This window comes from Ictalurus furcatus, chromosome 21 (assembly GCF_023375685.1).
Source record: "Ictalurus furcatus strain D&B chromosome 21, Billie_1.0, whole genome shotgun sequence".
Taxonomy (NCBI): Eukaryota; Metazoa; Chordata; class Actinopteri; order Siluriformes; family Ictaluridae; genus Ictalurus; species Ictalurus furcatus.
This window is the reverse complement of record NC_071275.1, coordinates 11,114,244-11,131,514: the sequence shown is the minus strand read 5'-3', so window position 1 is coordinate 11,131,514 and position 17,271 is coordinate 11,114,244. Positions and strand designations below refer to the sequence as shown.

At 40.1% G+C, this 17,271-nt stretch overlaps 1 protein-coding gene across 1 annotated transcript in view; it reads right to left on the bottom strand.

The window, feature by feature from the left end:
* Positions 1-6,095: 6,095 nt before the first annotated feature.
* pax7a (paired box 7a) overlaps positions 6,096-17,271 on the bottom strand; it is a 58,889-nt gene continuing 47,713 nt past the window's right edge. Inside the window, exons 8-9 of the mRNA XM_053652907.1 lie at positions 8,415-8,664; positions 6,096-6,634 (exon numbers count right to left, since the gene is read on the bottom strand). Of these exons, the coding sequence (XP_053508882.1) occupies positions 6,519-6,634; positions 8,415-8,664 (366 nt within the window). The 3' untranslated portion in view covers positions 6,096-6,518. The remainder of the gene's footprint in view (positions 6,635-8,414; positions 8,665-17,271) is intronic.

Here is a 17,271-nt window from a genome sequence, read left to right as displayed (position 1 = left end):
CCAAATCAAGGTCCTTCTTTCTCACCTCACACACTTTCCAGGCATGCCTCCCAGGAGATAGCGGCCCACCGGCATTCCTCTCTCTCACACGTCCTGGAGCTCAGGAGTTTCATTTCCATCCCTGTGATCTAAACAAGCCCATTATGGGAAGGACACGAGCCACGGCCGATGGGAAAACGTCCCAGTGTTAAGCCACCGTGGCACCTAGGCACCTTCAATGGCTCTACGTCTAAGTGCGGGGCACAATATAGAGGGTTTTTAAAAAATATATTTATTTTTTTATCAGAACCTTTCCAGAAGAAGCGAGAGGAATCGGCTCTTGTGGGTTCTGTTTATCTGTCGTCCTGTAGTCAATCAATTACAGCATCAAAGCAGAGGAGAGGGGCAAGCCACAAAGCGGAGGTGCATGGTGGATTGGGACGCAACCCACAGGAGGAGGACCAGGAAAGACAGGAGAGGTGGAGAACTTTGGATGCAGAAAACGAGAACCGTACAAACATAGTTAGAAAAAAATTACAAACAACAAATATTATACCTACATAAGTTGCCTGAAAGTCAATCCTCAATTTTTAAAATGTTTTTAAAAAAAAACATGTAAAAGTATTTATTAATGTTTATTTATGTTATTTATTTATAAGCTTTGTTTTGTTGCTCTTTGATCATTTCCTGTTTTCTTGGATGTTAGAAATAAAAAAAAACCCAACAACAACCATTAAACATGATCTGGGCCATTAAGAAAAAAAAAATGCAAGAAATTTGAAGCAAAAAAAGAGAAAAAAGAAAAAAGGAAGAGTTTAAAAACTTGTTAGACATTACAAGAATAGGTTCATCAAACTTAAGAGTGGGGGTGCCAATACTTTTACACCAGCGTTAAGGAAAGTATTCATATGACTAAAGCTCAGCTTCTGTGTTATGTCATGTTGTATATTCATTCTTGCTTATTGTCATGAAGGGTGCCAATATTTTTGTAGTCTACCACACGCTAATCCCGCCGTGCTGCTGTGGTCATCAAAAATACACTCAGTGTGGATCACATCGCTGGAGCGCAGAGAGCTGGGGTTCTCCTCAGTGTTCTCCTCAGAGTCTCCTCAGAGTTCTCCTCAAAGTTCTCCTCAGAGATCTCCTCAGAGTCTCTAGGTTCTCCACAGAGTTCTCCTCAGAGTCTCTGGGTTCTCCTCAGAGTTCTCCTCAGAGTTCTCCTCAGAGTGTCTTCAGGGTTCTCCTTAGGGTTCTCCAGTGGGACACTGCGATCTCACACATCAGACCCCAGAGTGTGGAAACACATAAATGTTACTGTCAGAATGAACAGAAGAGAACGTTGTTGCCTAGTTACGCACATGGTCACCGGCTTAACATTTAAGTTCTTACACTTAAATACTAAAGACGACTTAAATCACCAATGTTACACTCATCTGCCATGTTTGCAGGTTGAATTCACCAAAACTCCTCCTCCGTCACTCCCTCCCTCCCTCGTGCAAGGAATTGTGGGCAATATTGACTGAAAAAGTGCCCATGGATCCACACTTCGAAAATCTACCAGAAATAGTAGACCATCCAGGTTCCTTTTCACCATACTACGATTTGGTACACACTAATTCTAATTTCGGATACTATTTAGGATGGACAGTAGGCGAACTGGGAAGCAGCATACTTCCTAATTTGTTTTTATGACACCTCTAATCACACACACCTGATTCTCAGACTCACACCTGAAGGCTGATTATGTGTATCAGGTGCGTTAAATTAGGAGTGAAAATCATTCGATTAGCATGAATGTAAAAGCAGGGACCGACGAAAAATATTATTTTAATCATGTTATAGATTAAAGTAAGAGTTCGCGGCACAAAAATGAAAGTAGATATGATGACACAGAGGTCTGGACCTGGGTTGTTTTGGAAGATTTGGATTTTTCCCCCTCCATTTGTCAAATTCAAAATGGAAACAGCAACTTGATATTCAAGTTGATAACTTGAATCTTGATACTAGGGTGCCATAATGTAGGAAATACTTTGTGTTTTGGGTTCCAAGACCCAATTGGGAGTGATGATCGGTTCTCGACTGACCACAGAGCAGCAGAGAGGAGGACTCTTAAGGATTGCCAATAGACATCCGTTATCGCTGGACAAAAATGTCGCCTCGGTGTGGACGGAAGGCCAAAACGTAGAGAAAACTCTTAGTTTTCGCTAATCATGGTTAATGAACGTGCTGCCAGAGTGAGATTTTTGATCGACAGCTCCCTGACCTGGAAGTAGGGACTTCAGCTGTGTGAATTTTGGAGAGCGTCCTGGATGCAGTTCTCTGTATAGTTCTAGTGTTTGTACTTTGTAGTGGAAATGACTTGCTTACTGAGTCAGTATATTAGTTTGTTAATAATATTTGAGGTTTGGGTAGTCTCATACCACTATTAATTTTTCGAGATGAGCTCTCAGAAGCGGTATGGAATGTCATCGTCATCATCATCATCATCATCATCCTCCTCCTCAGCTGGACACTCAAGCTGTTAATCCAATTCTCACTAGCCAATGAGAGTAAGTCGCTGTTAAACCCTGCCCATAAGTGAGAATGGCGAGTGTAAACTTGTGAAGCATAAATGAAAACTTTGAAAGCGTAAACTAAAATTCTGGCTGCGCGTTCATAAGCCATGATAAGCGAAAAGGAAGCTTAGAAAACTGTTAATAAAGAACGCTGTTCATTAGAATTTTTGCCCCTGAGTTTTCAGTTTCAGAGTGTTTTTCTTATATTGTATATTTTTGTTCGTTTCTTAAAGAGTTACCTTCAATACTTTTGCCACAGATTTAATTCCATAAAAATGCAAATCTAAAATCATAAAATAAACATCCATCCATCCATCTTCTATACCACTTATCCTTTTCAGGGTCGCGGGGAATCCTGGAGCCTATCCCAGGGAGCATCGGGCACAAGGCGGGGTACATCCTGGACAGGGTGCCACTGTATGATTATAAATAAACGTCAGCTGATGAATTACAGATCACTACAAACTCCTTGTCTGGCTACAAATAAACACTTAATAAACACGTAGTTCAATTTTAAGTTGTATTGTGTAACATTACTCATTAATAACATACTACGAGCGTGAGAAAGCTCATTATTAACTATTGTCTTGATGGCCTAATATCAAAATTCAGAAATCATCAAGTAACTATTGATTTTAACTCAATAAACATAGAGTCAGAAAAGTTTGTGGATAAATGGAAGGAAAACATAACGAAGATTAGAAATTAGCGATTCATGCTGTGCACATATTTAACCAGAACACATTAATGCCACGTGGACCTCATGAAAAAGTTTCATCCCGGTTTGGGGGTGGAAATTTTGATTGCTGTCAAATTGACATAATGTTAACTCTTTAAAAAAAAGATAGCTGTTTGTGATCATACAAATAGATGAAACCAGATGTTATATCTATTTATATCTATAAACCATTATGTTGAAGGCTAAATATTCTGACCCAGTATTTCAGTTAACGACTAGGCCTATATTCCCATAGATCCATACCAGACTTTCCTTTAATGATGCATTTGTATTTGCATTTGAAGCATCGTCATGTTTATAAAATTATAAACTCATGATACAAGCAGGGTTTTTTTCTTTTCTTTCTGTTTTAGATCTTTAATCAGTAACATTTATGCCAGTGTTACAGGAAAGACACCAAAGTAGTAAATACCAAATACAAGTTTCACACTAATCTATTACATCATACAGCAGAATAAATTATACCATGGGAATGTATACACACACACACACACACACACACACACACACACACACACACACACACACAGACGCACATGCTAAACAGAAATGGAAGAAAGCATAAACACAAATCCTAAGTGATAGGTTTAAGTGATTGGTTTCAGGGGTTTCAGGAGGAAATAGATACACTTTTAATATCCAAATGTCGATTAGCACACGTTAGCCACGGATGGTCTAAGCTAAGAGTTGATTCTCTGTTTATTTATAAAATGTACACAATCAGGGGCAAAGGAATCATCTAAACAGTCAACAACTACTCGCAGTGTCTTGATATGTTGAGGCTTCATGAGGAGTTCTTCAGCGCCGGAGCTGCAGTAGCACCGATCATGGCTGTGTTTTTCTACCAGATATATTCCACAACAATCAAACAAACGTCTCTGTTCCAAAAAGTAATAATAAAATAAAATAAAAATTCACATCTGCAAACTGAAAATGTTGAGTTCTTATCATCGGCGTCCATGTAATCGATGTCAGTTTGTGTAGTGGTCAGGAAGAGTCAAATATAATATATACTATATATATATTTCACAATTTTTTGGGAATTTATGGAATGCTGTTTCATATTATAGCAAAAAAAATTTTCCATCATCATGGAAATAAAACATAAGAACAGAAAAAAAGAATAAACCCACACTCTGACAAAGTACTGTATTTTTTAAATGAAAAAAAGCCTACATATCAATTAAAAAGTAAAGTAAACAAATGTAAAAAGAAAAAAGACGAAAAAACCAAATCCCTTGTTTCATCTACTATCAGACATAATTGTTGTTTTTTTTTTGGTTTAGTATAAAACATACTCTTCATAAACAAAACAAATACAATCTGTGTGTTTTACTGTACAGTTTCCTTCACGGGCAACTAAATATAAATACGCTGGAACGGCTATACAAAGGTCAAAGATTGGACCGTCGTTAAAGAAAGTTGAAGAAAGAGTCTGAATGAAGAACGGGAAGTGAAAAGAAAGAAAGAAAGAAAGAGAGAGAGAAAAGGAAAGGAAAGGAAAAAGAGAGAGAGAGGGAGAGAGAGAGAGAGAGAGAGAGAGAGGGAGGGAGGGAGAGAGAGAGAGAGAGAGAGAGAGAGAGAGAGAGAGAATGTGATGTTGCACTTTCACCTGTGCCCTTTAGCGACTGAGATGAGGATTCGATTTGCGGAAGTGTGTGTGAACACAGGGATTCGGATCTGGAAAAAAAACGGCACTCCGACGTTCTGACGTAATCCAAACACCACATGAGTAAAGGTGTTTGTTCGTATACATGTAGGCCAAGACATTGTATATTTTATTATTATAGGCTATCAGTTCCAAATATCCAAGACCACACTGAAAATCTGGGATCATATGTTTAAGTGTTTAATTGAAGACAGAAGGTTTTACAATTTTAAAACAAAGTTTATTATGCTAAATATTCAGAATATATAATATCCTGCGGTATTTCTTCATTATTTAAACTGAAGCAAATGTATGATATTGATCATGTGAAGTTTTTGTAGCCGAAATTTTTTCGGATATTCTTCGAGTCTTATCCCTCATGCTGTCATTAAAGCAGAAAACGGGACGAACCAAATACTAACAACTTCCGAAATTTGTGTAAATATTTCTAAAATTTTACTTTTCACTCAATTTTTTATTTTTTTTTGCTGATAATGAAAACTGTTGCATTAAATTACAAAGCATTTACATTTTTTTTTTGCTCTATGTTATTTATACAAAGGAAGAATCCAGGAAGTAACTGCAGTGGAATAATTCAGTAATAATAGTAGATGAGGTCAAAGTTCAGTGTAGGTACACGAAAGTCCTTCATCTGCTGCCTAAGCAAAGTGCTTCTGAGTCTTTAGGAGGTGAAACCAGGTTCTGAAACACCTTGTTTCTCTCAAAACGTGATTTTTACCAGGCCTACATACATGCAGTACTGTAGATGCATATTTAACTTCGCTCAAGGGGAGTCTTTAATGTGAAGAGTTTAGTGATTTAGAGATCGAAAAATTTTGGTTGTCCGTAGGACCACACAAACAGAGCCTATATCCCACAAATCCTCTTTCCTAAGGGAGAAGAGTAGCGCAGAGAACATTTGTCTCACAAGCGATGACGTAAATTCCCAGGAGAAGGTCCTCAGTCAGACTTCCCAAGATCTTCTGGAATGTAAAGCGAAATAGGAAAGCTCGTCAATGCGCACCATTTCACATTAAGACTACAGAGTTCCGAAATTTGGGAACGGGAAAGGAATGTCACGGTCTGACGAACACAAATTCAGAGAGAACGAAGAAATGAAGGAATGAAGGGACTTGCACTCATAGCTTTTCATACAGCTTCATTATGATGATGATGATGACGATGATGATGTTTGTTGAAATCATAAAATTATTCGACGGACTTTTGCATGAGATCCGGTCGGTGTTGTGTTTCAGAGCAAAAACAAAGGTGTTAATCATAATTACAACAACAAGGAAGAGGAGAAATATCATTATCAGGAGAGTACTAATAAAAAAAATGAACAATTTTTAATGACGTCTGACTTCATAGATGAGTATATACAGTACAGGAAGAGACACGGTCAGAAATAAAAGCCTGTCCTCTTTATCAGACGAGTTCTCGCTTAAACACCAGGGACATCAGGCTGGAAGTCTCTCACACACACAAGTGTTAGAGAATTACAAGCAGATCACTTAATAAGCAGATCCACTGGTGTGTGTGTGTGAGGGTGTTTGTGTGTGTGTGTGTGTGTGTGTGTGTGTGAGTGATGAGATGATCAGTAGGCCTGTCCCGTCTCCACCTGCAGCAGGCCGAGTACTGCAGAGTGATCTCCCAGCTTCATCCTCCTCTGGGTGGACAGACTGACATTTTTAGCCAGGTAGTCGACTGCACCTAGAAAATCACACACACACACACACACACACACACACACACATACACACACACACATTAGTTGTGTGCTTAGTTGTGTCATTATTCTCACTATATCCTATATGAGTACGGGACAGGGATAGCACTGTATTACGCAAGTCCTGCCTTTTCATAAAAAGAAAGAGCCAATCACGTTGCTGGTAAGGGCGTTAAAGGAAAAATACTGGCCTATCAGATTCTTAGATTCTTAGATATAGTCTGTCTCCACACTAGCGTTGCTAACTTACTGTATCTAGATTTAGTGACTTTTGACTATTTATCACTCTTGTTCCCAACAACCAATCAGTGATCAGCATTATTCCCGATGACCAATCACTGACCACCATTGTTCCCGACATCCATTTACTGATCACCAGTATTCCCAGCGACCAATCACCGTTCTTCCTGTCTGTTGGCAGCACTTGATGACACTGGCATAGCTTAAGCATGAACCCGTGCTGTCACTCACTGGAGATGTGTGTGTGTGTGTGTGTGTGTGTGCCACTCTTTATTACTCTTGGCATCTCGGATTTCATGCCTCACACACTCCTCATCAAAGCCCTTCCATTCATTCTGCCGTCATTAAGCGGCTCGTGTCGCTCAATCTCTCTGATAATTAACCTGACACTCACTCATCAACTTGCCTCCCACAGTGATCCACCTTCCTATCGATCCAACACACACATACACACACACACACACGCACTGAGGACACACACTTCACTTGCACTCCACACCAAGGCAGTGAGCAGAAGTGCTGCAGTTTGGCCCCGGTGTCAACACCAGCCACTGATTATGTTAATTCAATCAATCAGTCCTTTCCTGGCCTGCAGTATGTGTGTGTGTGTGTGTGTGTGTGTGTGTGTGTGTGTGTGAGGGAAGGTGAGAGAGGTGGCTAAGAGGACACTGACCCCCCCGAGGGTACTTGGTGCGCTTTGAAGCAGCCCGGTGCCCGTTTCCCCAGCCGAGCAGAGTGGAGTGTGACTAACCGAGGAGCCCCGGGACATGGATAGGATCTTTATCAGGAGCATGTGTGTGTTCCTCTGGCCACAGGGGTCACGGAATGAAAGAGACACAGCCATCGATCGACACGTTCACCACTTCCACCACCCTTAAACAAAACAATTATTTTTGCCCAGTGGTAGAAAGTCAAGTTGATTGCACTTGCAGCTAATCCGAGACACTGAAACCTTCTAGATTATACTGTGACTCTGTATTACTAAATATTTCGAGTAAACATGAAGTATGGGCCACTCCGGGACAAAGGTGGAAGAAATAAAACATGCTATGTTGTGCTGTTGGAGGAAAATAATCAACGAAGGAGTGGTGTGAAGAAGCAGAGTTACTGTTACCACCCGGAAGTGTTTTATTCCTCTTATGCTGCAGCGATTTTTTCTTTTTTTAAAGAACGACACTTCATACTTTTTTTTATCCGTTTAACGTTGTAGAACATCTGAGAAACACGTTCCTGTTATCACTTACATAAAGAGTCGTTTCCTCACTCCCAGCCTATTTTTTTTTCTATCTCTTGACGTTAATAAGACAAAAAAAACACACACTTAGTCATGTTACTGAGAAAGTGCTGACACTGGAGACTCCTTCCAAAAATGCTAAATGTTAAATGTCTCCTTCAACAAGTCAACGGTTGCACATGGTTTAAAAAAATAATATAATAAAAAATACAAGTGTCGAGCTGTTGCTATAGAAACGATAAGGTATTAGAACTGCTGGTCGGGATGATGCGGACAGGAGCGGTACTCACTCTGGCCGTACTGGCTGTACTGGTAGCCGGCCGTAACGGGGTCCACGCTGTAGCTGGTGGCGCTGTAAGTAGGAGGGCAGTAGGATTGGGACGAGGCCAGGCTCTCCACGCTCTTGATGGGATCCGAGCGCTGGCTGCAGCTGGCCGAGATGGAGCCGGAGGCGTCCAGGCTGCTGTGGAGCGGTGAGATGGGGAAGTCGTGCTGTGGCTGAGTGGGCACGGCGTTGGGGTTGCTCAGGATGCTCATCACCTGCAGAGACACGGCGGAATAAAGCAAATGACGCTTAAAACGTCCGATCTGAGTTCTCCGTGAGTCAGGCATGAACTTTAAGAACTTTTCAAGAAGAACTTTACTGTCATGTCCACAAACTACAACGCACAATGAAATTCTTATCCGTTCTCACGGATGCTGCTGTAGATAAGAAATAATTACAAATAATATTGCTGAAGAGTTGCATGATGTGAAGATCTTAAAAGCTCCACTGATTGTTTAATGAGTGGCTTGGAATTTATCCATCAACACACACACACACACACACACACACACACACACACTAAATGTCACCCTGGAAATTCTTCCAGAGATGTATTAAGAGTAAAAGAGCACCGGGACAGCATGGACTCCCAGGCAGGGCACGGGCGGCGGCCAGGCAGCTCAACAAGCGCTGAGGGAGAACTTAATCCCACCCTCCAGGCATCCCACAATCCCCTGCTCATGAATAATAACGAGTCAAGAAAGATCCAGCCAAGCACCCATTCATGAACGTGCCTTTTTGTTTTTCGACCGAATTACACCGCGCTTTATACAACAGATCACAAATCCACAGCTGTTTAACTTTATATATATTACATTTGCATATAAAGGATAGTAAAAAAAAAAAAGGAAAATTAGAGTTGAAAGCGAAAACATGGGGTTTTGCATTAAAAAAAGTGAAAGATGCTACTCGAATATGTATAAAGTTAAGATAAAAAAAGATGTGTTTTAAAGTAAAATATGTTTTAAAGTAAAGTGAATTGTTTGAATTAGGACACAGGACATTTGCTGTGAGTGATATTACTTGCAAATTTGCACAATATTAACAATTCGGGTTATGGTCAAGTTTAGGGGTGGAGTTGGTGTTTTTACCTTTGTGATATACAGTATGTATACTATATATACATAAAATAATGGTGAAAATGCACAGAAATGTGACTGCTTTGAAAGAAAAACAAATATATTACCACAGTCTTTGAGATTTGAATTACAGGTGTGCATCAGGACTGGGAGTTTTACTTTCCTCTGTATGCATGGGAGAATATGATGCTCGACAAAGATTTGATGAGTTTTTCATGTGATTATGCGAGTAATATGCGATCACACATACTGTAGAACAATGATGCACGAGGGTGATGCCGTGTAAATGGATGAATCTGTGAAAAAGAATGAATCATGTGGAGGAGAAAACCACATGGACTGCATGTGAAGGAATTAAGGTGAAAAATTTGTGTGTGTGTGTGTGTGTGGGGGGGGGGTACACAGGTACTACTGCGTGAAATATAACATATTAAGTGACTAAAAACCAAACGTGAGTCGTGCGATCGTTAACGTGACGTAACGTGATGGTTAACGTTAACGAAACACGTCGGTGCTTTCCAGCTTGACTGCTTTACTGATGTACAGTACACAGGCTGTACAATGCCGTGGAAGCTATGAAGGAATTTCAAGTTGTACAATATTGAGATTTCGAGTAACGCCAGATGTGAGACAGACAAAGCGAACTGAGGGGAAAGTGTTCTTAATGCTCTGCGTCAGTTCCATAAACAAGATGGTACATCTGTAACCCGCAGTATATTTAAGAGGTTTATGAGACGTGTTCAGGGACATAAGGCCCTGAGAGAAAGAGAGAGATAGAGAGAGAGAGAGAAACAGAGGGAGAGACAGAGAGAGACAGAGAGAGACAGTGCGAGAGACAGAGCGAGAGAGAGACAGAGAGACAGACAGACACAGAGAGAGTGAGAGAGAGAGACAGAGAGACACAGAGCGAGAGACAGAGAGAGAGACAGAGAGAGACAGAGAGACACAGAGACAGAGAGAGAGAGACAGAGAGAGTGAGAGAGAGAGAGAGAGACAGAGAGATAGAGAGAGATGGAGAGAGAGGACAGAAAGATGCCTCACACACGATCTCTCTCTTTCTCTTCACATCAGGTTCCTGTTAAATCAGCTACGCTGTGCTGCCCTTTGGCCTCCCTGCCTGCTAAACCAATTAGTCCATCATGGAGTTGCTTAGACACACACATTCACACACACACACACACACACACACATACACACGTACATACATATATTGATCCTTGATGCTCTGGAGGAAACGTATTATTTTTAATATTTGACAAACGCTTCTCCTAGGAAATGGGAAACACTTGAGCCACATCGGTTAGCCATTTCCGAATGGTAATTCTATCAGTAGGACTTCTCACACACACACACACACACACACACACACACACACACACACACACACACACATCACACGCACACACGCACACACACACACATGGAGCATGTATGGGACATGGATTCATGTATGCTGGATATCCATGGTCCTTCCAGTTGAGACACAGGTGGAAGAGGAACTGGGAATGCCGGAGCCATGAGGAGGCAATACTACACGCTACAGCGCTGTGTAACACACTCATGAAGATGTGTGATCTTTCATTGTCTCTCTGAAGAAACAGTTGAACCCTACAACAAAGTGCTTTACTTACACACAGGGTTCAAGTAGAACCCTTTCGGAGGCGTAAAGAACCACGGAAAAACCCTTTTTTAAATTCGTAATACGTAGATCAGGAGTTTAACATTTTGCCTGGTGTTACTCAAAGGTGGTTCTTGAAGGGTCCTTAACATGTGCATGGGATAATATGGATTCTTTTCCTCCTTCTAAAAATGTTCTACTGGATATAGTACACTTCAAGAGTTCTTCAGGGGTGTACTAGAATGGTTCTACTGTACATGGAGCGCTTTCTAATACAGAAGCACTCTTAGGAGCACAGACCTCAGAACCCTGTATAAATATATGCACACATATCACAGAATACACCTTCAGAAGAACATGTATTTGGTTCCAGATGAGTTTGTTGCCCATCTGCTTCTGTACACAAAGTATTAGCCTCCCTGCACCCCATTCTTCCATGAAAAGGAACCTTCATAAGACCAAGAACCCTCTAAAACCTTTTTTTTTCTCTAAGGGTGTATTCCTTCTATTCATTTTTCTTCTTTCTTTCATCATTTAAAAATAACATATATCTAGAACCCTGAAGGAGTTTGTCCCTCTGGAGGAACCTTTTGAGGTTCCATGTTGAATCCTACAATCATATCATAGAAGTAGTAGGACACTTATAGGGGGCTAAGAAATTGAAAACACTTAATGTATATACCAAGAGCTAAGAGAGCTAAATGCCTGACAGGATCTAGGTTTTGATGTTACATTTATATACAGATTATTGTACAGGTTAAAATGACAGGCAGATTTTTAATTCTAATACTAATGCTAATATCCTGTTAAAGCGGCCATGAGTGCACTACACCAGCATTTGGGATGGAGCCCGAAACCCGAAACTGGAAGCGCGAGGCCGACCTCTTTTTCCTTTTCTTTCTTCTTCATCCAAAAAGTTAAATGGTTGACAGTATGATGGTACAAGTGTTTTACACACCTAGATGTCACTGTTGAGAAACAGTCCAGCAACAGAAAGCATTCAATGCTGGTCAGTAACACAGTGTTAAAAACCCAAACCTCACAGTTGTACACTCATACCACACACACACACACACACACACACACACACACACACACTGGTGGTCTTAGGGAGGTCTCTATCTATGGGTAGAAAGGAATGAATACTTTGTGCATAGTGAAGTGAGCTACATGCTTGGTGTGTGTAAAAAACTACAGCAAGTAACAAGCTAAGTTCCATGAGAAGGTTGAGGAGAAGTTGTTTAACCTTTACGCATGCAGTGAGATTATCTCCTTCACCTGAGATCTGATTACACATGTCTCGTCACCTGGGGACGCTCACGTGGCTGAAAAAACACAAATCAATAGCATCCCGAGTCTTAATCTGATACCATGTTTTATCTGGATCATCTCAAGTTGGAGAGGGAAGAAGATGAGCACCTCGTGGCTATCACACACACTTCACAATCTCCTCCCCTCCCATCCCCCAGTCTCACTCTCTCTCTCTCTCTCTCTCTTGCGCTCTCTCTCTCTTTCTTTCTCTCTCTCTCTTTCGTGTGACTTTGATGAGCTGTGTTGTGTAGATAACCGCTGCCAGGACTGCAGAGTGTAGAAGCACACAGCCTCGGGGCAAGTGCCCGTCTCAACACACACCCGTCTCTCTCTCTCTCTCTCTCTCTCTCTGCTCATAGATTACTCAATAAGTCCTAATATGAAGAGGGGAAAAAAACTAATTAATTCTCCCAACTTCTGAGAGCTCACAGCCTACGGCATCTCTAAAGCACAAGTGTAAATTGATACAATGTGCATCCTTTTAGATAAACAAACACACAGACAAAACGCCAGGCTTTCACTCCATCCATACACACACACACACACACACACCGAGCAGTCAAATTAGACACTATAAAATTATTATGCTATAAATGTAAGTGGCAGCTAGATGACATTTTCACAAGTGGGAATGAGAATTATAAGTACGCTGCTTATTTATTTATTTATTTATTTATTTGTATGTTTGTTTATTTATTTATTTGTTCATTCAAAGTTTGAAGGAACTCCACGTCAGTAGCAATGACAATCAAAAATCCGGCATTTAATCCACCATCCTATATGTTCTATCTCTTTTGTTATTTATTAATTTTTTTTTAAATTTCACATATGTAGCTCTTATTCATTCGTCAGCCTTTTAACATATTCATTTGTTTGTTTCTTCATTCGTAGATTCGTCATCTTTGTTCTCTACTTTAGAAGAAATGACAGTGAAAAAAATCCTAAATAAATTCTCCCATGCCATAGGCTTTTAATTATTTCTTATTGACTATTTTAATTTACTATTTAATTTGAACATATTTATTCATTCATTTAGTCAATCGTTTTATAAATATTCTTTCTTTTGTAAGTTCACTTTAGTAACAATAAGGGTCAACAATCCTAAATGTGTTCCCCCCTCCCATTTAGTTTTATTTATTGTTTATTTAACAGCTTTTCAAACTAACTTGTTTATTTATTCATTCATTTGTTTAGTCACTTGTCATTTTTTTCATTATTTTCTTTGTAAGTACATTTGAGTAACAATGAGAGTCAAAAACCTAAAGTTTATTTCCCCATGCTGTAAAAAAACAGCTTCATTTACTTATTTACTTACTTACTTACTTACTTAATTACATAAAATAACATTTTGTTATTGATATATTCTTACTCATTATTTATTAAACAGATTTGTACATTATTTTTAGCTTATTTATCTATTTGCTTGTTTTATATTTTTAAAACTTCATGTTAGAAGTCAAAAACATTCAGTTTGTTCCCCCATGCCATATACAACAGCCTTATTTATATTTCTTATTTATTTAACATTTGGTTATTTCTATATTTTTTATTGATTCTGCTATTTATTAAACTGCATTTTACGATTTATTTTGTATTTTGTATATAAGTTCACTCTTGTAACAATAACAGTCAAAAATCCTATATTTACCCCCCCCCCCCCCCCCATAGCTTATTAAAGCTTATTAGAGCTTACTCAGTCTATGGGAAATACAATAAAATAAATAAATGCATGATATACGGTATCATATAAGAGAGCTATTCAATCTCTCTCTCTCTCTCTCTCTCTCTATCACACACACACACACACACACACACACACACACACACACACACACACACAGGTTTGTTGATTGGTGAAGTGTTGAAGTGTTGAGTACAAAGACTTCTGTAGGACTGAGTTACTGAATTCGCCTGAGGGCCGTCAGCCTGCAGAGGAGATAGCAGCAGAACCCTTCTTTCCTAATACACACACACACACATACACACACTCCTAATCTGGCCCACAGTGGATTGTGGGGACTTTTGTCACCACAAACTCCCCCTTTTTGAGTCCTCAGTGCCCTCCGGTGGTACCTTCAAGTTTAACAGAGGTCAGGGTGGAGAACCGCGGAGAATCCGCCGCCCGAGTGTGTGTGTGAGCTGCCCGAGTGTGTGTGAGCCGCTGAGAGTTATCGGAGAGGAGCAGAACGACATCACTGATTGGCCGAGCTGATAGGCGGCATGAAACCGGAGAGAGACTCATGTGGTTTAATGGTGTAAAAAGGAGTAAGAGTTTTTGAGTAAATAATAAATAAATAAATAAATACAATACAATAAGCACGTTTCTTTAATTTCATTAGATCAGTGCCAGATCTATTAACAACCCATTCACTTTGGCATCAATACACCAACAGTACCATTAACAACCATGTATTATTTATTTATTTATTTATTTATTTTTAGAATATCAAACCAAAATTACCCAAACCTGCATCAGAGAGTGAAATCACTTCCTCATCATAAACAACATAATATTTGGATAATCTTTAACGAACATTTAGAAATGCTGTAAATGAACTGATGCTACTTGAATCAACACTTTCATGAAGTGAGCTAAGTTACTGTGTTACTTTATTAACGTTATTAAAGGTGTATTAATGCTGAACTAGCCTACAAGTTAACTAATGCAGTAAGTAATGCTACTTAACGGAATATTTAGACTATATAAAACCTATTACGTGTTTCCTATGAACACTTTAATCAGTTTTATTTAGTGATGTGAAAATGTAAAAGCAGCTTCCAGCAATAAAATCATAAACCCATAATCACACAAGTCTAGCCTGCAGAAATGTGGACCGCACCCCTCCCCCCAACACACACACACACACACAGCACAGCCCCCATCTGAGGAGACAAAATGACTATTTAAAAATAACAGTGGTTGCATAAATTCAATTAGGGGGCTTTTGGTCACGGTGGAAGTCGAGCGCGGGGCAATTAAGCAGCCTGGGAGTGCCTAGCCAAGCCGACTGGTGGCAGGGAGCAGATGACGGGGGCAGCGGTGAGCGTCAGCGCCTTAATTGGCCACAGCACATTAATCAAAAGTGAAAAGAAGCTTCCGTCGAGGACAGAGAGAGAGAGAGAGAGAGAGAGAGAGAGAGAGAGAGAGAAATGAGGAAAGGAAATAGAGACTGACCCAGGAGATGCTGAAGCGATGAAGGCAAGGTGTGATAATTGTGTTCAATTAGGCGTCTGATTGGCACTGACAGAATCTGGGCACTGACAAGTGCAGCACAGATGAGAGCGATTAGCAACTGCTGGAACAAGCTGTCAGTCCTCACGGCCCGCTAACGGCATCAAACCCAGCGCATATGGCTTCCTCTGACCGGCCAGCTCGCTAATATCCTCTAATACACTCCTGTTCTACACCATCAACACAGTCACTCTCACTCTCTCTCTCTCTCTCTCACACACACACACACACACGGAGCTGTGTGTTAACGTTGAAATTTAAGCCACTGCAGATGGAATGGATCATTTTGAAAGATTAGGCTATAGATATCACAATAAATCATTTCCCACTCAAAATCATGGACTGTACCACTTTAGGTTGTTTCTCACTTCAACTGCCATCAAATGTTTCACATGTAGTCTTACTGGGAGGTTTGCTGTTTTAGAAAAGACAAACTCTTTTTTTTTGTTCCTGACCAATCAGGTTTCAAATTCAGGGGCAACCCAGAGAAACAAACATGGAGGATGTATCACATAACTTGTTTTTATTTTTCCCCAAAAAAGTTGCTGGAGTGCCTTTTTACTGATTTTCCCTCTCTCTCTCTCTCTCTCTGTGTGTGTGTGTGTGTGTATATATATATATATATATATATATATATATATATATATATATATATATATGTATGATGAACATATATATGTTGTTTGTTGGTAAAAGCTCTAACCAGTAGCTAGTATCAGCTAAATATCTAGCCTAGCTTGTTCTGTAGATGAGTTTTGTTTTTTTGCTCACAGTTTTCCTTTCCCAATAGACTGAAATGGGGGCAGGGGTAGGGGTGTGTCTATAAAAAAAACACCGAAAAATAACAGAAGTAATGTAAAACGGTCCTCACAAGATTTCACCCAGTTTTTTTTCAAACTTTGCGATGCAAATTTGCGGAGTTTTTTTGTGCTTTTTTGTGACAAACTACTTAAATTGGTGAAATTGCAATCGCACAGAATTGTTTCGCTCGGTCTTTCGCAGTGATGTTTGTTGGTAAACTAGACCTTTTAGCTGTACTCGTGTTCGACGCACGTGAATTGAAGAGGGCTTTGGCTGAACGCGTGTTGTAATGACGTCACGTGACCCGTCTCAGCCAGAATCTGCGGAAAATCTGCGGTAATAAGCTCCTCTGAATATTGCGGAGTTTGTTTGATTTTGCGTCAATTGTGGAGGGACCGGTAAACACAGAGAATTGTTCTCGGGCTGGACCGCAGCTTTCCGAACGGCTTTTCTCAGCATTGTAACATCCTGATGCTCATGCCATGGCTTAAACAGGTTTTTTTTTTCATCTATATTTTTCCAGATTATTTTCTAAAAAATCAACTATTGCACCTTTAATGCACAGGCCCATATTAACTGTCACTATCTGTTAATGTATAAGGTCAAAGAGTGTGTGTGTGTGTGTGTGTGTGTGTGAGTGTGTGTGTGTCAGGGAGCAGACAGAAGCTGTAAAAAGGTCTGTGCTCTATTGCTCTTTCTCTCTCATGGGGCAGGAGGCAAGGCGGCGAAGTGTAAAGTGTGTAAAGTGAGGGACACGAGCTGGGAATGAGCCGACTCACTC